Source organism: Chrysemys picta, chromosome 5 (genome assembly GCF_011386835.1).
Source record: "Chrysemys picta bellii isolate R12L10 chromosome 5, ASM1138683v2, whole genome shotgun sequence".
Classification (NCBI taxonomy): Eukaryota; Metazoa; Chordata; order Testudines; family Emydidae; genus Chrysemys; species Chrysemys picta.
Window position 1 is genome coordinate 123,088,376 of NC_088795.1, and position 23,854 is coordinate 123,112,229.

General features: G+C 40.9%; 1 protein-coding gene across 7 annotated transcripts in view; it reads right to left on the reverse strand.

Moving 5' to 3' along the window:
• HTT (huntingtin) overlaps window positions 1-23,854 on the reverse strand; it is a 212,571-nt gene that overhangs the window by 69,446 nt on the left and 119,271 nt on the right. For all 7 annotated transcript variants that reach the window (XR_010601950.1, XM_005304086.5, XM_065598286.1 and 4 more), the window contains 8 exons: window positions 22,795-22,850; window positions 20,388-20,536; window positions 18,471-18,607; window positions 15,950-16,066; window positions 7,915-8,037; window positions 6,439-6,677; window positions 4,889-5,031; window positions 134-341 (listed from right to left, as the gene is read on the reverse strand). Coding sequence is in view for 6 of the 7 variants with exons in the window: in XM_005304086.5 (XP_005304143.1) it covers window positions 134-341; window positions 4,889-5,031; window positions 6,439-6,677; window positions 7,915-8,037; window positions 15,950-16,066; window positions 18,471-18,607; window positions 20,388-20,536; window positions 22,795-22,850 (1,172 nt within the window). In the remaining variant the exon portion in view is untranslated. The remainder of the gene's footprint in view (window positions 1-133; window positions 342-4,888; window positions 5,032-6,438; window positions 6,678-7,914; window positions 8,038-15,949; window positions 16,067-18,470; window positions 18,608-20,387; window positions 20,537-22,794; window positions 22,851-23,854) is intronic.

Consider the following 23,854-nt stretch of genomic DNA (forward strand, 5'->3'; position numbering starts at 1 on the left):
AATGCATATAGTACTCAAATTCTTAACAGCTGAGAAATTCATATAAGCTACATTTTAAAAGTCTTTTAATTAACTGTAGAAATTAAAAATCAGTATGATAGACAGTCCTATTACATATTAAAAACAGCCTTACTTTGGTGTTTGATGCACCTCTGACCACCAGCTGTAGTTAGTGTAATTGACAAGAAGGAGGATTTGACACCAGAGGAGCACTAAAGAAGGGTGTGTGGGAATCATGAACTGAACAAGACCGCTCAGACTCTCAAGGGTATAAAAACTACCATCAGATCCATCTCCTGTAAAAAGTCTGCTGGCAGCAGCTGTGATTCTTCTGAACATCCCTGAAAACAAACACACATACGTTAAGGGGAACCATGTATGCTACCACTTGTACTGAGAATTTTAAAAAAACCCTCATCAGTTACACGTCATTTGGAAAATTTAAACTGCTTCATTTACAACCAAGCAATCTAATCCTCAGCATTCCTGTGAGGTAGATAAATTAGATTTTCCCCATTTATAAATGGGGATATAGAAGCAGAAATGTTAAATGACTGTCCAGGGTCACAGGGCAAATCAATGACAAGAACTGGAATTAAACTGAGGACTTCTTGGCTCTCAGCCTCAGATTCAATCCTCTAGACCTCAGTCTAAAAACGTAACACTAAAGTAATTAAATCATACCACAGATGCACATCTTAGTTATAGTAAACGTTATAAAAGTCACATGTATCAATATTTTATTCTTCCTGAAATTGTTGATTAGCCAGGGTACATTATTTGTAGTGAGGTAGTGCGCAGAGGCTCCAATCAAAATCAGAACCTCACTGTGTTAGGTACTATACTTACAAAGGAAGATAGAACGTAGGCTCCTTTGGGTAGGGACTAAAGTGGGAGGTTGGTAGACTTCTCTGCCTAGATAGCTATTGAGGGTGTTCCGCAGGCTACACCTATCCTACAAGTGATTCAGCAACACAGCTGAAGTGTCGCAGCTATGCCGCTGTAGCGTTGTAGCATAGACACTCCCTATAGCGAAGGAAGAGGGTTTTCCATTGCTGCAGTAAATTCAGCCCCTGGAGAGGTGACAGGCAGGTTGATAGAAGAATTCTTCCATTCTTTTGGTGTCAGTACCGGAACTTAGATCAGCTTAACTATATCTCTCAGGCGTTTGAATTTTTCATATCCTTGAGTAATGTAGCTACATCGACCTATGTTTCAGATGCAGACTAGGCCTCAGATAATCAGTTATAATAATGCAGTGGCTACAGGACTTGGATGTAAAGTTTTGTGCAACAAGCAAAACTATTAAATAAGGGAAAAAAATCTTTGCTCTGTATGCTGAGTGATGATCTGCAGGATGGAAGCAGTTGTGGCAGAGCTCTCCTTCTGTGACCTCTTGTCCTTCAGCTTGCCCCTTTTATCCCTTTTGCCACAACCCAGGAAAGGGAATAAATACATGGGAGGAGCTCAGAGAACAACTCTATTCATGTAACAAAGCCCCTTTGGTACTCTTAAACAGAGAAGAGTGGGGGGAGGGGAATAGATTTCTTACAGCTGCTGCAGAATCAACTATAAATTCTAGAATAGCAATGGATAACATAGGAGCTCTGCAGTGCTGCTCTGTTTGCATGGTCAGAATCAGAGCATCAGAGTGAAGCCGTAAGGGCCATAGGCCAAGTCCCAGAGCCATGTGGACAAGTCTGAACTGCCTCCGGTATTTGAAAGAAGAGAGGAACAGTGCAAATGTCTCACAAGGGGACGATATCAGAATCCAGAAATGCATGTTGTACTTACTTTCTATTAGTAATATCATCCCCGAACTACTACCAACCTGTTTTAGCTAGTTGCTTGTGCAGTAAGTGTGACATCTAGTGACTGGACATGATGATGCACATAGCTATTAAAGATATCTACCTTAGCTTTGTCCTCTATTTATCCTACCTGTTTAAAATAATCTACAGAAAGCTTGAAACTGTAATCTGCTAGTTTCAGTAGTACTCACAGTGTGTTAACAGCTATACACAAAAAAAAATACAGTTCTGCACTCCCGAAGAGCTCACATTCTGAACCAATATAGCACAGAGGCTATGGAAAAGGACTAAGGGCAATATCCGGCTACACCATAATACACAAGTTTGACAGTACATTTTTATGTTCCCAGACATAAACTATATTAAAATGCAGCTAAGTTAAAAGTATATATGTCAGCAACTTAAGGGTAAAAAAAATTACAGGGTTGTGATAATCACAACAAAAACAAGCTTTACAAACCTGGGAAATTCAGGGTTAAGGTTAAACTCAGGATAATTCTAAATCTATTAAGTCATGAAAGTCCATAGTTAAGGCATACAAATAACCTTCATACCACCCTGTAGTGGCAACCTACAATAAACACACAGTTATTAGTGCAGAATAGTGTTTGTGGTCCTAGATGAAACTGATCCTTAATATTAGGTATTAGATTTTTTCATTTCTCTCTCATGGTGTCACTAAAGAGCAGAAAAGATTGCTTGCGGGCCTTAACAGCATTTCCATTGAGCGGCACTTCCATGTGCAATATGGCTATTAAGTAAAAGCTATATACATACACACTCCACACATTACATACACCCTAATACCATGTATAAATATTCATATATAACTCCACACAAAAAGTTTTGTTAACTCAAAGTTTAAAGTTAAGATTGCTAGACTTCACACCCCACCAATGCAATGTGAGTACGGGTATTTCAGGGGTGGATGATAGGGAGGAGTAGAAATTCACTCTGATGAAACTCACCAGAGTGGAGAACATATCTAGAAAACAGGAGGTACCAGAGAGAAGCTAGGGGAACAGGAAAGGAGGGGTAGTGACAGAAGAGATAAGGATAAAGGAGATAGCCCTTTCTGTGGTTTGCCAGAAGGGAGTCTGGACTGATGGACTAAAGTCAAATAAGGACTAGTCTCTTTCATATACCCAATGACCAAACAGGCAAAAAGGAAAGACTAGCCACAAATAGGGAGGATACAAATAAAAGAGAACTATAGGCATAGATTAGCAGTGGGGTCGGGAAACAGGTTTGAGCAGCAAATCTTCCAGTTGCCCCAGTTTCTGCTGCAGAGCCCAGTTCCCTCATTTCATGGGCCCCCACCTCTCCAACACCAACTTCCCAAATCCGTGTCACATATAGAACAATATTTTTTTATTTTTCCCGCTCTGTATATAATTGTTCAGTTTTATGAATGTTTGTTTCGATTATTATTTTACTGATGAAAATGAACCATCATTAAATATAAAGAATAAATAAAATTTTTAGTTGGAATAAGCAGTAAGTGAGGGGTGGAGAGAATAAAATTGCCCCATGGGGCCAGGGCATAGGTCTCTGCTATGGGAATAGAGAATGGGGGGCACTATTTTAAATAAATCTTGGAAGTGGTTAAAGTCATCCGCAGTGATTGGGGGGTGGAGGGCATAATTGTCTCGTCCAGTGAGGAGGATGAATTATTGTTGGCTGGTGAGGTGTCAGGAGCAGTGTCCTCTTCCTGCTCTGCCATGTCATCCCTTGTCTCAGTAGCTACAGTCTCCAAGGGTGGAGGCGGGGATCTAGCATCTTCCCTACATGGGCTGGGCCCCTGCTGTGGTGCCTTCTGTAAGACCTCCAGGGATCCTAGTATTGCCAGTACTCAGGGAAGGTGATGGGTGGTCCCATATGTGGACTGTGATATTAATGGTCCAGCTGCCATAGGTGTTCTAATCGGGGAGGAACGGTGAGGGGAGAATACCCCTTCAACCTCCTCATCTTCATCACTCAAGAACGCTGGTGCTATTGGAGATAATTGTTGCTCTGGTACCGACGGCCCCAGTGTGAGACATCAGTGCCCAAAAGAGGGAACTCCATGGTCAAGGAGACCAACAGATGCTTCTGATGCAGAGAGTTTCGTTGCCGAAGAGTGAGGTGCCAATTGTATCGGGAGTGCAGTGTGCTGAGCCGGTGCTAGTGCAGTCTGTCGGCGCTGTTGCGCTAGCGGCATTCGGCTGCAGCATCGTAATTGGAGCAGTTGTTGGTGCCATCTCCTTTAGCACCCTAGATGGTGCAGTGGAGACACACCCCAAAGTATTAGTCAAGGGTATATAGTAAAAATCATGGACAGGTCACGGGCCGTGAATTATTGTTTACTGCCCATAACCTGTCCATGACTTTTACTAAACATACCCGTGACTAAAACGTAGCCTTAGTCATAAATGCTGAACTGCGGTGCGGCCGGCACAGATGAGAGCAATTTGGCCAGGGACCATTTTCTGCTGGTCTGCTCTCTATGAGGCAAAGAGTATGTTCCTTTTTCGTCTGGCAAACACTAAAAACTCTCTGGCAGGGAAAGAATTGTATAAAGTTGTATGACAGTTATTATTTCTAAGATTTTTGAATTAAAAAAATACAATATAAACGTTTTCTTTTCTGAACACCATCTTCAGTGACATTATTGGCCCGCTGGGAGGATTTGAGGACTGGCACTGGCCTTAAGATAAATTGAGTTTGAGACCCCTGGGGAAGGTGATTGGAAATCCAACCCAAGAGTAACGATGAGCACTACATTTCTCAACTGGAGCTCTTTTGGACATTTAAAAGTACAATGTTTAATGAATGAAAGGTCACCAGTTATTGTCTGCTCTGCTAAAAGGGTAGAGTCTGAAAACAGGTCTTGAAGCTGTCTATACAATAAAAAGTCTAAAGGAAAAGAAGACTTTGGGTTCTGACATGGACACAAACTTGGGAGAAGAAAACATATTTTATATGCAGCCAATATTCTCAACCTAAACAGATTTTAAACTCATTAAACAACTGATTCAGAACTGAAAAGAACTCTTATTGTCATCATGGCATAACACAATTCATTTTGAGACTATTACCTGATTTGAAGATATGTATTAAACACATAAGCAATGTGCCCAACTCTTGGCAATAGAAAGTGTGCTGCTGTTCATTCATGTCCACTTTCAACTGTTTTGTAGCAATGTCTTCCAATAGAATGCCCACTAATTGTAACAAGAACCTAAAAAAAACCCCACACAACAGAGTCAGGAAAATAAACACATCAGCTTATTTCCTATCTGTCCCAACCAAGGTTTTTACTACTGAGTTAACAGTTTCAGCAGGTTGACCTGAACCAATGACAATCCTGCTTAACAGTGCCTCACTTTAAAATTTTCCCCTTAAAGTTCTTCTTGCTTCCTCTACCCACAAGGAAAAATCTCAGCTCCAGCTTTCAGACTCATTTTCTAGTGTAAAAATTGATTAAAGCAGAGTATTTGCAGTGTGTTTAAGGGTCCAGGTCTCGGTTATGCAAAACCTCATCTGCCATCAAATCACAGATGGTCACTGTTTCATTAATCACCATCCTTGCAATCAACATGAATCAAACACCTAGAACCCTACCCAATGTGCTATCTTTCCAAAAGACAACAGACAAAATGAGGGGCATCAAGACTAAGCCACTCACAACAGGTTTCCACCTTACACAAAATCTTTCCCATCCACCACCACAGACATGAAAGACCCCAAGTCTTCATAACCAAAGACTCCCCTTTCTCTATCAGCTATACATATTCCTAGCGTAAGGCATCATTGTGACCACCTAAAGGTGGCCAAAGGAATATAGTCACCCAAATAAAGGCCACCAAGGAAAGCTAAAAAACCCACCCAACAACCGGAATCAGACTAACAATCCCTTCCACAACCATTCCCCAATCCTTCTCTTAGCAAGTCTCAGATCCAGTAGGATTCCCAGTCCAAACATTACGCCAAATCACAACTCCTCCCCGCTCCCCCGAATGAATTTGTGGATAAAAACCATCTTCTCATAAGGGTCTTAACCCTCACCTGGAGGGATAAAATCCTATCCTAATTCCTTGCCCTGCAGTAGTAGGGTATTTCCAACTCAAAAACATCCAAAATCTCTCTTGAATTACTTTGCATAAATCTCTAGATTACAACCTATCCTTTTAAAAAGAAAGCTGGTCTTCCCCTTCCATGTTCTTCACCCTTTCACATGCACAGGAGGGGAAGTCACCTAACTCATCCCACCCATATGCCACCGAGGCAACAATGGAGAGTACAAGCTAAAGTAAGGGAAAAGGAAGAGTCAATTCCCAGGGTGAAATCCTGGTCCCACAGAAATCAGTGGTACTTTTCACCTCAGTATGGGGAAAGAAACCAAAACAGCCCAAAATTGTTAAACAAAAATACACACCTCCATCCTATGTAATACACTCATCAGCACTGCATCCCATTCTACCCCCCAACCTTTCATCCAACCTTAAATCCACCCACCATGTCCATTTCAGGTAGCATAAAGGTAAATATAAATGTTATATTTCCAGATCACTTGTCACTCTTTTAATACTTAATACTTCACCAAAAGTTTTACAAAAAAACCCTATAGATTCAGAAGACAACATACCTAGAAAATGTCTCTTCAGGCAGATATTTAGCCTGTTTCAGCTCAATTTGTTCCTCAGGTGTGGGTACATTATTCTCCCCATCCCTTAGCCTATTAATTGTTTGACATGACAATAAGTAAGGGGAGAAAGAAAGCTCTTGAATACGAGATAGAACTATATCCTCTGTTGATTGTGAAATCAGAACTCTAAGGATAGCTAGGATACCAGATATCCATAACTGAACAGTGCTCACTGATGCCTAAAAAGAAAAAAAAAAAAACAGAAAAATAAAGCAGATTAAGAGATTAACAACTGCAATAAAGTAATGGAGAACTGACAACATATTAGATCTTATAAGAAGATCATTCATAAAGATGTTTGTTCAAATAAGTGAACATATATGAGGTAAAGTTTTCTACCTTCTCTTCTGCCACTATCATGGCTCCCAAGAGCTGAATGCCGATGATAGCTCCTGGAAATCAGTTTGGCTTTGAGAGCACTCAACGCTGTGTGATCTGGGGAATGTGTACTTCTGCAATACTTTTGTGAATAAAGTTCTCACAAAATACCTCCATACTTTCTCAAAAATGAAATACATGGGGGGAATCTTGCTTTGTTACACCTTAATATTTCAACTAAAAAAAGGGTTTAAAATTCTGCATGAGAAAAGCAGATTTACCTATTCATAAACAGGGCCCTACCAAACTTCACAGTCCATTTTGGTCAATCTCATGGTCATTGGATTTTTCAGCTATTGAAATCTGGAATTTCATGTTGTTGTAATTGTAGAGGTCCTGACCCAAAAAGGAGTTGTGTGTGTGGGGGGGAGGGGGTCGCAAGGTTATTGTAGGGGGGTTGTGGTACTACTACCTTTACTTGTGCACTGCTGCTGGCGGGGCGCTGCCTTCAGAGCTGGGCGCCCGCCAACAGCCGCTGCTCTCCAGCCACCCAGCTATGAAGGCAGTGTAGAAGTAAGGGTGGCAATAAAACAATCCTCTCTGCAACACCCTTTTGGGTCAAGACCCCCAATTTGAGAAATGCTGGTCTCCCCCATGAAATTGGTATAGTATAGGGTAAAAGCACACAAGACCAGAGTTCATGGTCCGTGATGTGTTTTTCATAGCCGTGAATTTGGTAGGGCCCTATTCATAAACCAGGTTATGGAATTGCTCTTACATCAGGAGACTCCCCATTCTTCACCACTGAATTACAAGTAAAATGACCTATCCAAAGGCAAACTAGTCCTCCTAGTGAGTTCTTCCCTATTTCTGAACATGTTACCAAACTAACTTCAGCAGGATTTGGGAACAGAAATATACACATTGCAGAGGATTAAAGAGAACACTCACTACTGTTTTGCCATATCTGAAAATGCTGAACTGTCTTGACAGACAGACAGAGTGGAGGATAGTCAGAAATGTGTATGATATAGCCACAAATGCGTTAAAGGCTTCAACATCAAACAGGTAGTGTAATCTCCTTCACTGGCCACTTACCATTGTACAGGGAGTAATAAACATACTTCTTAAAAGCATGTCCACAGGACGGAGGGATGAGGGAGCCAAAATTTCAAATAAAGTGTTCAATACTCCCAGAGCTTCATGGGAATCTATATGCATCTGTTCAAAAGAAAGGAACAAATTTTATATTCACCATTGAACACAACAGCAAAAACAAAGAACACCTCCGTGCCTTGATTATTTTTAGTATAATACGTGTATGTTTCCTATCCAATAACACTGCACTTCAATTTGATAACCAAGAGAGATTAGAAAACCCATAAGGGGTGAATGTTAAAAGCAGGTGCAGCCATTGCCATGCAGAACATGACAGACCTCAAGAAAGCTTAAATTAAAAACTATAAAAAAGTTTAGAGAGAGAGCGAGAGCGTGAGTGTGTGTGTGTATATGTATATACATATACACACACACACACACACACACACACACACACTAAACTTTGTTATAGTTTTTAATTTAAGCTTTCTTGAGGTCTGTCATTCATACATGTATATGTATATGTATGTATCACACAGAGTATTTGGTCAACAATTACCCAAAAACTAATTATTTTCGTTTTGGCTCCATCTAAAAGCAATTGTGGTTACTGGGAAGGCATGCATTAAAAAGGTCATCAACTTGAAACCCGAGTTAGAAATCATTTCAGATAGTATGCCTGCCCCCCAAGTGCTAATTTTGTAGTTTTACTACCACATTTTCTTATTTATTTTTTTTAAACACCTCTTCCATTTGCTATGAGAAAAACCTATCTAAAAAGGGGAAATAATGATACTGACTATAAACAAAGAGCTGCCAAATGCTTAAAATAAATTAACTAGAAAAAATAGAAGGGATGAGGGGAGTTTTTTCCTACTCTCTCTGACATGGTGATTTCGGGTATTACAATAAGTAAAAATAGTTTTAGACAGAAGAGACATTTTTTCAGTTAATTGTGTCCCTTCATAATTCTAACATTCTGGGGAATAGATTGTCATAACCTCTATCCTCAATCTTACAGAATACTCTAAGGTGCACATTGAAGCTAATATTTAAGTGGTGATTCAGTACTCGGGGGTAACAGGGAAGCCTAACGAAGTGTGCGAGTTTTCAGTATGAACACAGTAAATAAAGTTGGTCTCTATCAGTATTCCATGCATGGGTATGCATGCGTGCCATGTGCCCAAATCTGAAAATTCTAACAAGCAGTGTCTGTTGGCCCACACATGCACGTAGTTCTCCTCGTGCTCCAGACCAAGGGCATAAGAAGCAGTGCAGGCCTATGCCCTGCCAGTTCTTCTCCTTACCACGAATCCAACAGAAGATCACATGGGAAACTCTTCAACCTGTCACGACTTAAGTCAAAGACTAAAGTCAAAAAGGTGCTTATCAGGGAACTTCTATTCACTGATGATGCTGCCCTCATAGCCCACAATGGCGTTCTACTACAAAAACTCATGGACTGCCTTTTCAAGTGCTTGTCAGGCATTTGCTCTCACCATCAGCATTAAGAAAATAGTTGTGTTAGGGCAGGGGGTTCCACAAGCTCCTTCAATCACCTTAAACGCAAACCAGCTAAAAGTAGTCCAGAAGTTCAGCTACTCACGTTCTACAGTGACCACCAACCTCTCATTGGATGAAGAACTAAGTGTTGGCATTGGAAAGGCTGCCACCACCTTTAGCAGACTAACTAAAAGAGCATGGAAAAACTCAAAGCTTAACATCAACATCAAAATGCTAGTGTACCAAGCTTGCATCCTCTGAACTTATGTATGGTGGGGAAACATGGACAGCTTATGCTCATCAGGACAAAAGGTTAAACAGTTTCTACCTACACTGTTTATGCCGCATACTCCACACCAAATGACAAGGTAAAGTCACCAATGCAAAGGGCAAATTTACCAAGTGTGACAGCCCTGCTCAAGCAAAGACAACTGCGCTGGTTGGGCCATCTGCTTGGATGGAAGATGGACGCTTACCCAAGGACATGCTTTGCTATATGGGGAGCTATCATAGGGAACAAGAACAAAAAGATGTCCCAAGCTTCACTATAAAGACACAGGCAAGCGAGATATGAAGGAATTGAGAATTGATCCTGACTGATGGGAAACCTTGGCAAGTGAGCATAACAAGTGGTGCCATTGTCTCCCTCAGGGCATCAAAGTCCATGACAGGAGCTGGCTCCTATAGGAAGAGAAAAGAGCCCATAGGAAGCAAGCAGCTCCCATATATTTGCAACCACGTGACAAAGATCATGCAAATCTCGGATTATACTATTCAGTCACATGAGACATTGCAATCCATCTACATCTTAGGCTGCAATTCCCACCACCTCTCGCAGATGAAAGGATGCCAACAAATATGACCTGAAGCAGAAGGGATGGAAAGAGGGTAGCAAAATACAGATAGGGACCATACATCCTGAAGCACTTCCAGTTACACCTAAGTAATCTTCTTCCTCATTCCACACATGACAAGCAGTACTCAGACTGGAGAGAGATGTGATGATGCTGACAGCAAAGATGCTTGAAGTACTATAGTTCCCACTGCTGCATCTGCAGCAAAGGACTGAACTAGTGCATAATGTTTTGTGAATGGAACTCCAGGTAGCTGCTCTGCATATGTCCAGTATTAATGCTTCCTGAGGGATCCTGTAGAAAAAGTTTGTGCTCTGGCTGAGTGTACCCTCTACCCTGCAGGTGGAGGGAGATGCACTAATTGGTAGCGCATGATGATGCATCCAGAAATCCATTTAGAGTTTCTGAGAGGATATAGTGTCCTCACAACCTTTCTGTTATGGTGAGAAACAGGGCCGGCTCTGGCATTTTGGCCGCCCCAAGCACAAAAGAAAAAAAAGAAAACCTGCGGCGCGGCCAGAGCCAGGGTGCCTCCCTGCGCTGCAGATGTGCCCCGGCTAGCGGGGGGAGGGGGATAGAGAGAGAAGGGGGTGCCCAGGGCTTCAGCGGGGTGCTGCCACACGGCCCCGACCGGTGTGCCGCCTGCTGGGAGGGCTCCGCACCGCTGCCGTCGGCTGGGAGGGAAGGACGTGGGCTGCCCTGCCAGGCTTGCTGCAGGGCGCTCCCATCCTCTGCGCCACCGCCCCCTATAGGGCGGCCGGAGCGTAACACCACCAAAAAAAAAAAAAAAAGCGGCCATGCCATCCTAGGATTGGGCAGAATGCCGCCTCCTACAAGCTGCCACCCTAAGCACCAGCTTGCTCGGCTGGTGCCTGGAGCCGGCCCTGGTGAGAAATAGCCTTGGTGATTTTCTTGTGTGTCTGGGCTGGTCTACCTGCAAAGGACCAAACCTGTCTGACACCATGGGAATGAAGTCTTGGCTCTTCAGCAGTGGAATGGGGCTTTGGGAAAGAAACACTTAAGCAGACAGTTTGATTGACATGGAATTCAGAAATAACCTTTGGGAGGAACGTAAAACTGGAACATCTATCTACTGGAGATAGGAAGGCACTGATCACAGTGAGCTAAATGTAAAGATCTGAGTTTTTCTAAAGACAAGAGATAGTCTAAAAGGGAGGGATAGCTCAGTGGTTTGAGCATTGGCCTGCTAAACCCAGGGTTGTGAGTTCAATCCTTGAGGGGGCCACTTGGGGATCTGGGGCAAAATCAGTACTTGGTCCTGCTAGTGAAGGCAGGGGGCTGGACTCGATGACCTTTCAAGGTCCCTTCCAGTTCTAGGAGATAGGATATCTCCATTAATTTATATTTATTTATATTTAAAACAACTAGAATATCTGCACTGCTTGGAGAAGGGCAATCATGCTGAGCCCAGGTAGAGAAAGGTCTCCATTTAGCTAGGTAGCAGGTCCTAGTTGAATCTTTCCTACGTTGAGAAGGATAGCTTGGACAGATGCTGAACAAGAACAATCTAATTCTGATGTCCCTCCAAACATCAGCCAGGAGGAAGAATGGGTCTGGATTGGGTTGTCTGATTCTTTCCCCTTCTTGATTTAGTAAAGCCGGGAAGGGGCAGACCCTGATAGGAGGACAGACAGACATTCTCTGAAATTCCACAGGAACCAAAACTGTCTGGGTAAGTTGCCTCGTAGGAAAAAGATTCATCATAACAGAGGGAGAGTCATTTTCAAGACCTGTGGTAACAGGGGAATGGGAGGAAAGGCATATCTGAGTTTGTCCATCCATGACAACAAGAAAGCATTGCCCTATGTGCTGTGACCCATAGCTCATCTGGAGCAATATAGGCAAAGTTTTTTGTTCATTTGGAATGCGAAGAGATCCTCATGAGGTGTTCCCCAGAGTGAATATCTCTGGACAGAGCTGCGGTCTGCACAGAAGCTTCTACTCAGGTTGTGCGCTAAAGAGATTTGAGCATCCAGAAGGTATGCAGCTTGGATGGTGATGCAGTTTCTGATGCATCAGTCCCAAAGCCTTACTGCTTCTAGACAGAGGAGAAGAGATCTTGCTTCATCCTCTTTATGTAAAAGACAGTGGTGACGTTGTCTGACATTACTTGGATATACCCTGAATGTATAAATGGGAAATAAACTCCTGCTTGCTCTCAGTTCTAGTAGAATGAAAACTAGTCTGGCCTCTGATGGGGTCCAGGTACCTTGTCTGGTGTGGTTGTTCAGGTGAGCACCCCGAACCAGAAGGGATGCGTGTGTTACAATGGTGACATGGAGGAAGGGAGTGTTGCAGAGGATGCCTACTCTCATTCATTCCAAATCCGACCACCAGGTAAGAGAGGAAATGACCCTAGTGGGAACTGTCACTCTGGTGTTGATGTGATCCTTGTCTTGTGAGTAGACTGACCGAAGCCAGGCCTGCAAGCATCATAGATGAAGCCTGGCGAACAGTGTCTACATAAGTGCACAAGGCCACATGGCCTAGAAGAGCAAGGCATACGTTGACCATAGCACAGATTACTCACAGACCGAAGACTAACAGATTACTTATTAAATGAAATCTTTCCATGGGGAGGAAAGCTCTTGCTGAAATGGAGTCCAGTATCACCCCAATCAAGTTTAGAGTCTGTGTAGATGTTAAAATGGACTTTCTTTGTTGCCAGTGCTGCTAGAAGATGGAACAGGAACAAAGTCGCCAACCTGACCTCTTGGCTGAAGTGACCCACCAGGAGTCAATCGTCTCATTTGGGCTGCCACCACAAAGAAAACCTCTGTGAAAACTCTGGATCTTGTTGCTAGTCCAAAGGAAAGGACTCTGAACTGGAAGTGTTCCTGACCCACTCAAAACCAATTGCTGTTGGATGGATGAATATCTAACATGAAAATAAGCATCCTTTGTATTGAGAGCTGTGAACCATGTTCCGTTCCGTAGGGAGGGGACTATCAATGCTAGAGTAACCATCTGACTGTAGGCTTTTGAATAAAGATGTTCAATTGTTGAAGGTCCAGATTGTCTCCACCCTATCTTTTTGGGGACTAAAATACGGGGAATAGAACATGCTCCCATGATACCAAGGTGATACTCATTCTATTGCCCCTCGTTGAAAAAGGGAGTCTGCCTCTTATTGAAGAATCACCTAGTGAGAGTGGTTCCTGAAGATGGACCAGGAAGTGGGTTTGTGGGGAGCGAGGGTGAGAAACCTAGAAATTATCCATCAAGAATATTCCAAGACCCAACTGTATGCTGTGACTGAGTCCCAATTGTAGGAAAAAAGTGAGAGATGGTCCCCACAGAGAAGGGAGGTAGAAGTGGTGGCATCAATAGTGATAGGTGGATCTCAACTGAGGCATCAAAAGTAGCCCTTAGTGGGTGGCTAGGAATAGGCAGAGGTCATGGTAGCAGAGGGAGCTGAACATTGAGGCCTCTGAACCATCTGATGTTTAAGCAGAGCCTCATCTGGACCCTGGTGGTACAACATCTGTAGAGGGGGTGGCTTTGGCCTATACACCTGCATCTGATGTTTTCTCCTGGGGATTAGGGTGTAAATTATCAGGGACCGTAGAGTCGACCTTGAGTCTTCCAACAAAGGGACTCATCCATATTCTTGTTAAACAAATCTGACTTGTCTAAAAAGAGAGGTTCTGTATGGTGTTCTAGACCTCTCTGAGTAGCCCCAAAGAGTGAAGCCAAGACTCACACCTCATAACTATGCCAGTGACCAAGCCACTGGATGCTGTGTCCGCTGCATCCCCTACAGCTTAAAGAGAAGTCTTAGCCACTAACTTGCGCTCCTCTAAGAAAGACTAAAATTGGGCTTTGTCTTCAGAGGGAAGCTTGTCTTTAAAGTCAGCCAGCCTGGAGTAACTGTTAAAATCATATTTCACTAACAAGGTCTGACAGTTAGTGATACAAATTTGCAGACATGGAGAGGAAGACCCTTCCCCCCTCCTCCCCCCAAGAGGTCCAACCTCTTTGAGCCCTTGACAGCTGTGGTGGTCTTGGGAGGTTGTGATCATGCTCTCCCTATGGTTACCTGTACCATCAGGGAGTTCGGAGCTGGGTGGGGGAAAAGAAATTCAGCCCCTTTGGTGTGGATGAAATAGCATCTCTCAGCCCTCTTACACCTAGGGACACAGGAGCTGGGGTATGCCAGACCACTATGGCTAGCTCCATGATGGCCTCATTACAAGAGAGCACCACGTTGCTTGGACTTATAAGCAGCAGAATATTCAGGAGCCAGTGCTGGGAATCCTGGACCTTCACCACTGGTAACCCAATATGTGTCTCGCCCAAGCAATAGAGAGGTGCTGGTGATTGTTGCTCACAGAGAAAGAGCGAGGGCAGGAGACATATTACTGAACCCCTGGGCACAGTCCCAGGCCACAGGGAGGCAGTCCCCAATGCACAGAAAGAACAAGCTACTCTATATTATAAAACTAACTATGCTAATATAAAACTATTTACAATAGCCATTTACAGGGCATCAAAGAGAAAATCTGGAGAAATCTGTGGACACAGATTCTGACTCGGGCCATGCAGTGGGTAAGGAGGAACAGGAGAGGCGTCAGCCCACACTGCCTCTTATGCCATAAGTCTGGAGCACAAGAACTACTGCTCATGAGCAGACCAAAAGACACTGCTTGTTAGAATTTCCAGACTCACACGCATAGCACACGTGCACCCATGTGTGGAATACAAACAGGGACCAGCACTCAAATAATAAAATGAGCTTCATATGTTGGCCACCTTCAGTTTGCACACAGATCTCAGGTTTGGCTACAAACTTATATGCAGCTCATGAGGTCTCCAACCCTGTAAATTACTCTGCATCAATGGACTTCAATGAGTCTCCCCACAGCAGCTGGGATCTGCCTAAGTGGAGTAATGAGCAATAAGGGCCGGATAATGCCAGTTTTGCCTGTGATCCAGGTCCTGACAACACTTAACTTCTCCCATATTCAGTTATGTCATAAAATTTACATAAGTGCAATTTTGTCAGACTAAGTTATTTAATAGAGAAAATAAAGACATCTAAAAATGTACCTTAAAAACATTAAAAATAAAGTTCAACAGGCCATTACAGATGACCAAATCAGTTTCAAGTTAACACATTTCATTAGTTTTTATTTTGTTCATTAAAATAGGTTGTAAAACAAGGTCACTGAACAACTATTATATTGTCTGATTATAATGCCAAACAATGACGACATTCTGTACATAAAGAAGAAAAAAGACTTGATGCCATATAGTAAGCCTGGTGAGCTGGATTAGCTATAGAACAGAACAGTGGTCATGACTCTTACAGCAGTTATGGACTTAACTCTAAGCTGAGATATATTAGAAGACACTACAAATAGTTTATCTACAAAATTAGTCTCTTGTGATTTTAAAATTATTTTAAAATGACATTAAACTATAAGTACATATGAAATTATTCTGAAATTATTCTTCATTATCAGCCCCATTAAGAATGAATGGGATGCCTTATCTTGAACACTATATTTACAAAGTCTTTCATATATACAAACCTATTTTAGTAGAATAGTTTCCAGTATTTATATTTACTTGCAGACTGTAGGCAGAATATTGCTTTCATGTAATGAAAGCAAAATTGATACATAAGAATAAAATCAATAAAGTTAGATACTAACCTGTTGTTTTGCTAACATTGGGAGAATTATATCTGCTATCTGTCGGGACAATCTTTTCCATTTGTCTTCATTCTCTTTGTGGCACTGTTGCAGTACTAGGATGAACATCTCCAGCACCTGAAGAAAATATCCCAACACCCCCAAAAAAACCACACCTGCACTTTAGAAAATGGCATATTTAAATAGTACAGTTGAGGGAGGGAACAGTTAATAAAACTATTATTTTCCCCCAAACCAAAAAGTTATGCAAGGTGTTTCACAAAGATGATTTAAGATCATCTTAAAATATCATATATACTGTTCTCCTGCTTCACCTGACCTTTCATGTAACAGAGTAAGAGAGACAGTATTCCTATTCTGCTCCACTTAGATAATATTTTTACGCATACAAGAAATAAAACTACATAAATCCAGGAGAAGAAATGAAAAATAGGTCTATGACAATAGCAAAAAATTCACTTCAGACTAGAATTTATAAAAAGAACAAGTTTCTCTCTCAGATATGGTCTTTTATGATGACCAAAATACTTGGTATTTCCCAGATTTTTTTTTTTAAATAAATAAAAGCAAAATTTTTTGCGTTTTGTAAAGCCAAAATTTACAAGTGATTAGTCCAACATGGGAAGAATAGAGTCTGAGATGAAATGCATGGGGAGTGGGAAGAAAAGCAAAACATTGGTAGTTGGCAAGTAAAAGTCTTCATATATTAGAAGGGTATCTATTTCCTCCTGTCTTAATGAAAGGAAGAATCGAAATGGGACATACATTAAAACTCTGATCTTGCAAGCTGTTCTGTCTGAGTGGAACTCTGAACTCATTAAAGTCAATGGAGTTCTGCACAGACATAGGGGTCTGCTTGTGTAGAGCAGTTTGCAAGATCAGATCCTAGTACTGGCTATTCCAGATCTCTGCTAGAAACTCCTGTACTCTAGATAACACTAAAGGTTAAAAATAACCTATATGTGAATACATAGTTAATATCAGATAATGTCAGAACACATTATGTGAATAACAGTTTAATGTCATGTCAAAAAATGTACCCAAACACTATTTTATGACTAAATTATGTAAAACTATAAATTCACTATCAACCTATAAAATTTTTGTTGCAGAAATTAATTTCAGTCTGAACTTTGACACATATAACATCCAAATTTCTACACTAAATTTGAAGAAAAAAAAAAAAAAGAGTTGCCTCTTCAATTGTACTCAAAAAGGCACATTCCTTTCATTAATACACATGAGAGCAGCATTCCACAACTGGATGAGGTTCAATAAAAAAGTATTACACTTATGTTAAGTGTCTGGAATAAGGAAAGATTCAAGATCACTTCTTTCACAAGCACCTTTATGCCTTTTTCCTCTGTCTCTCAAATGCCTGGAAGGTCTTCTCTGTACTTCTCTATACAACCTCTACACTGTTCTCCAAAAAATTCTTCAAACCCATCTTAACAGTGAGGTTATTGATAAAATGACATCTAACAACAGCTAGGTGAATAGTCATAAGTTACTGCTTGTTTTTTACTTGTCTGTAGTTACATCTTCTAAAAAGTAAATGACTAGCAATCATCTAGTTGTCTCCATAAAAAGCATTGTAACTAAGCATTCCTATGATTGTTACTAAGGATAAGATTATGTCATGGAGGCCATGGACTGCGTGACTTTCAGAGACCTCCATGACACTTTCTGCTTCAGCCCTGGGGTGACAGGGCCAGAGCTGTTAGCCAGCAAGGGCCACCTGGAGCTCTGAGGCGCCGCCGTGAGCAGCCTGAAGCTCTGAGCCACTGGAGCCCCGGAGCTGATGGCCGCTGCAGTGGCAGGTGCTGGACATTCCCCACCCCGCAGTGGGGCTCGGGCTCTCTTCCTCCCCCCATTGGGCTTCAGTCATTCCCCCGCGAACCCCTTTCTCCTGCCCCCTTATTTTTAGTAAAAGCCACAGGCAGGTCACGTGAATTTTTGTTTATTGCCCATAACCTGTCTGTGACTTTTACTAAAAATAATGGTGACAAAATCTTAGCCTTAATTACCTATGTACTCTCTCCCCCATTTTCTCCTATTGTTAGTTACACCCACTTATTGTATCTTGTCTTAAATAAGACTATCACCAGGGAAACTACTGTCTCACTGTGTGTTCATACAGCCCCTGGCACAATGCAGGTCCTGAATCTGATTGGAGCCTTTCAATGCTACTCTAATATAGATAATAAACAAAGGACAATACTTTGCACTATATATGAAATCTACCTTTCTGCCTTATTATATAAATGTATTTAACAATGAATGCTTTTTGCTTTTGAACACTTGAGTTTGTACTCTGATGCCTACCAATTATGGGAAGGGCCAGAAAGCACCAAATTTTTATCCTGCATACCAAGAAAGCTCCCAGAACGAAATCTGACTAATCAGGATTTGTTCGGAGAGGGATAAATGTCACCTGAAATGTTTTAAGTGTGGCCAGTCTAACAAATAATTCACATTATAAAACATACACAGGCACACTAATCTGTCAATTTTTTCTTACCTGATGATACTGGATAAGTCTTAGTAGCATTGACACCACCACCTCTTTTTGTGTTTCCAGTTCTTTTCCAGCATCAGCTTTATTTGTTCCTCGTAATACAAAGAGATCATGGACAATGGGTTGAAGAGCTGGAATAGCTAAAATTAAGATGTTTCATATTTCAATATTAAATGCAGGTTATTTTTGAATAGTACAGAAAGGTTCTAACTCTCAGCAATTTTACTACTGAAAACTAGCACTTAAATTGTAATGTTTCTATGAATACTTGCAGAAAACTTAAGTAATTTCCACATCTCTTGTTCCTTCATCCCTACTAAAGCAGAGACTAAGTCACAGAGACAGATGACCATTATCGCTTCAGGATTTTACACATTTTTCAAAAGACGCCTTTCTCAGTACAACCTCTGCATCTCTTATACCAACAGTGCTGGAATAAGGAAAGGCTTCCAATGTTCTTTTTCCAAAAGGAAGGTAAATAAAGCGAATATCAAAATAGATTAATCAAAACCTTTCAAAAATACAGCTGTGTTAACCTACTATTCAAATAACTAACAAGCCCTTAATAATATAATTATGTTACTATTAAATATTGTTTAGCCACCATTTTTGTTATTATTTTACTTTTAAAATGAGACAGAAAATTCCTAAAGATCCTCAATACAAGCAGAAATTTTGTTACGGTTGTAGCATACAAGTAATTTTTTCTGATTTTACACACACACATGCAACATTCTGGAACATTTTAAAATTAGAAATCAGACATTTAGATCAAAATCTAAGTGCTTTTTTCTGTGCTAGCAATGTTTGTATAAAGGTAGCAGAAGAGTGTTATGTTGCCATGTTAAATATCAATTCAGCAATATCCTTGTAACAAAATGGTAACTGCAAATTTAAAGCAACAATTTTTTTTTCATCATAGCAATTTTTAAGTCATAAGAACATAAGAAAGGCCATACCGGGTCAGACTAAAGGTCCATCTAGCCCAGTATCCTGTCTACCGACAGTGGCCAATGCCAGGTGCCCCAGAGGGAGTGAACCTAACAGGCAATGATCAAGTGATCTCTCTCCTGCCATCCATCTCCATCCTCTGACAGACAGAGGCTAGGGACACCCTTCCTTACCCATCCTGGCTAATAGCCATTAATGGACTTAACCACCATGAATTTATCCAGTTCTCTTTTAAACTCTGTTATAGTCCTAGCCTTCACAACCTTCTTAGGTAAGGAGTTCCACAAGTTGACTGTGCGCTGCATGAAGAAGAACTTCCTTTTATTTGTTTTAAACCTGCTGCCTATTAATTTCATTTGATGACCCCTAGTTCTTGTATTATGGGAATAAGTAAATAACTTTTCCTTATCCACTTTCTCCACATCACTCATGATTTTATATACCTCTATCATATCCCCCCTTAGTCTCCTCTTTTCCAAGCTGAAGAGTCCTAGCCTCTTTAATCTCTCCTCATATGGGACCCGTTCCAAACTCTTAATCATTTTAGTTGCCCTTTTCTGAACCTTTTCTAGTGCCAGTATATCTTTTTTGAGATTTTATGAGAAAGCAAGGGACAGATATCACTGGATAGAACCAGGCAGACAGTATACAATGTTACCTAAACAGCTCAAACAACATACTTAATTTATAGCTTGTCTTCTACTCAAATTTTCCTAATTGCTCTGAACAAAATAGCCAATAATGCATAATTGTGGAAATGAGATAAATAATATTTTCTGTCAGGAGTAGGTTCATACCTTTGAACTAGTTTAATATGTGAAAAATGTAGTTTGAAAAAATACAAGAAAACCATACAAGAGTTTTCTGGGCTGATCAGCATGAGCCCAGGATTACTTAGCACAGCACTGTATATTCTTTTTAGTATATTGCAAATTGTTAGTAGTTTCACTGTTTTGGTTTTTAAGTTACCATGTGTAACAGCTTTCCTTCCACTGGCCATGATACCATCACACAGCTGAATAATCTTAGGAATTCCAATTATCTGTTTGGAGTGATATCGCTCATAAGACAATAATACCAAGAAGAAAAAGATATTAGGGATAATTGCCTCGGATTCCCTGGAACAAAAGAAAAATGTCAATACACACTACCTTCCCTTTATTAAACACTACCTTCCCTTTATTAAACATACAGGTCAGTTCTATTCAGTAGAAAAATAATCTGCTTATGTTTCATGGAAAATTCATGAACATACTCTTCTGCTGCTGTACAGTATTTCAGTCATTTCTGTGCCCCATTTTTTACTATAAGACATTATTTAGAAGTTATGTTTATTGAATTTCTCAATATAAGCTCACTTAATAAAAACTTTGTTCATATGAACTAGAACTAATGCAAATCAAGGATTACAATTAAAAAAAGAATAGTACCATCAGCCTCATTATGAAGGATTTATTACATGAAAACAAGATCTGTTTAAATGGATGGAAAGGTTAAACAGCAGAAACACTGAAACACCATTCAGATTATGTTTATATAAACATCAAAAGTGTGCAAGGTGCTTTACAAAGCAGCAGGAAGACCCTGCGCTGAGGAGCTTATAACCTGATAGCCAGCATGTAGATGAAGACTGGAGGATGAGATATAATACAAAGCAAGCAAAGTAAAGTTTATACCATAATTCCACTTAGTTGTGATTTTTTTTTTTTTTTTAAAGACTGGTTAGTGTTTATTGCTTATTTTGTTAACAATTGACTCAGATTCAGATGTTAAGGCCAGAAGGGAGGGATTGGCAGGGGAACTGAATTTTGTAGGCTTAAAGAAAGAAATGTTTTAAGGAAAGATTTGAAGGAGAAGATGGAGGCATCATACTTTTAGGGATTAAACTGACGAATTAAGAAACAGATGCTGCTTGCATGCAGTGTCCCTATTAAAAACAAGGGAAGGGGGAAAAATAGCTAAAAGCTGTTTGCAACTAGAATGTGAAAATTGCAACATATCGTAATGCTAGATCTTCAAAACCAGTGAAACTAGTTACAAATGAAAGCAAGGTGCCATTTTTTAAAAAAGTTCTCTTAAATATAATTTAAAAGTGTAAAAAGGGGAAGTTACAAGCTTGAGGGACAGTTTAACAAAATGGAATAAAACACGGATTACAAGCTACCATATGTATTCATGACAAAAGCTGACGGCTTGTTAGAGCTGTAGAGAAAAACTGCAGTACTTAAAAACAAACTAGTTACTATTAATTAACCACTCTGCTTAGAACAATGATGATCATCTGTTGTCTATTATCCACTTAGGAAGTAAGAAGCATTCCTAATCTACATCGAACTGGAACTCCTGCTGAACAATCACAATGGAATGGCAGTTCGGAAACAAAGCATCATTTGGAGACAACAGTGATATTTTTAAAATTCGTTATGGAAAGCAATGTCAGTAAGCAATAAAACATGCATTAAGAGAAGGCCCTTTGGAGGCATCCTGTCTTCAGGCACCAAAACAGGTCATAAATAGCTTAGTAATACATGCTCTGGAGTAGCTTAATGCTGTTACAGCATGTCCTATTTATTTTAACTGCTTTTTTTAAAATGAATTTAAGGGAGTTCATAGTACAAAAATAGTTCCTAATGTAATGATTCCTTGCTTATTTTCTTCTCTCTACTATTCTGAGTATATTTGTTAGTTTATATTTTTATTAAAATCCAACGTTTTAAAGCTCCCTTATACTCGAGACATCCGCATCTCCCTTCCTTCCTACCTCCCCTTTCAAAAGTAGTATGTGGCTCAAGAACACACACAGCTCTCATTTCCCACTAAAAATCTAAACAACATTCCCAATGTTATTTTTTCAATATAAAATTAATGCTAAGAGACTGCTGAGCCAAAAACTGTCAAAAGAGTTTTCACTACCATAATGCATGGATCCAGGGACTCCCCCAAATTACAGATTTCCTCTGAAATTTCTTGCACTTTACTCCCCAAACCCTCCCATTACATAGTGCCCAAACCCCTTGAAGAATGTACCATGGGATTAGAGGAATGGGAAACACATGACCTAGAATGGAACTCTCCTCCTTCGGTGGACAGACACTACTCTTTGGACGGATGTAAATGGAAACGTGTGGCCTTAAAGATGTCAGAACTAATCACTGCAGGTTTTTGGAAAAATAGACATAATAGAGGTAGTGGGATAAGGGGATAGTTCAAAGCTGCTAGTTATTTCCTCTAGATCTGTTTCCTCTCTTAAAACAGACATTCCAAAGAAACAGTAAAATTCAACAAGAGATATTAACTCCAACTCTTCAATTGACCTGTGTGGTTATATCCCATAATCTTACTATAGAAAAGAGAGATTTTATGTGTCTGATTTTACCTGAACTGTCCCACTTCAATGTATTCAAACTGTTTTAGCACAAATCCAATAAACACCTGCAAACAGGATAAAAATAAATATTAAGAGGTGTACACATTAAGGCCTTGGCTACACTTACCCGCTAGTTCGGCAGCTGGCAATCGAACTTCTGGGTTCGACTTATCGCGTCTAGTCTGGACGTGATAAGTCGAACCCGGAAGTGCTCGCCGTCGACTGCGGTACTCCAGCTCGGCGAGAGGAGTACCGCGGAGTCGACGGGGGAGCCTGCCTGCCGAGTGTGGACCAAGGTAAGTTCGAACTAAGGTACTTCGACTTCAGCTACGTTATTCACGTAGCTGAAGTTGCGTACCTTAGTTCGAATTAGGGGGGTAGTGTAGACCAAGCCTAAGAGTGGCATAACATTGTCAATATTAATTTCTCATCTAAAACTAAACTGGCAGATGAAGATTTAAAAGTACATCTATGGGTAAACAGATGAAAAGCACTGATTCCCACAGTCTACTACAAGATGTTCTGAAGTGTTTCCTATGGCTAGGGTCCTACCAAAATCATGGTCCATTTTGGTCAATTTCATGGCCATAGGATTTTAAAAATAATAAATTTCATGATTTCAGCTATTTATATCTGAAATTTCACAGTGCTGTAATTGTAGGGGTCCTGACCCAAAAAGGAGTTTGGAAAGTGGGGGAGGGGTCACAAGGTTATTGTAGGAGGGGTTGCGGTACTGCTACCCTTCTGCACTGCTGCTGGTGGGGCGCTGCCTTCAGAGTTGGGCAGCTGGAGAGCGGCAGCTGGCCGGGAGCCCAACTCTGAAGGCAGAGCCACTGCCAACAGCTGCACAGAAGTAAGGGTGGGATGGGATGGTATTGCCACCCTTACTTCTACACTGCTGCTGGCAAAGCGCTGCCTTCAGAGCTGGGCACCTGGCTAACAGCTGCTGCTCTCTGGCTGCCCAGCTCTGAAGCATAGAAATAAGGGTGGCAATACCACGACCCCCCTAAAATAACCTTGCGACCCCCCTGCAACTCACTTTTGGGTCAAACGCCCCAATTTGAGAAAC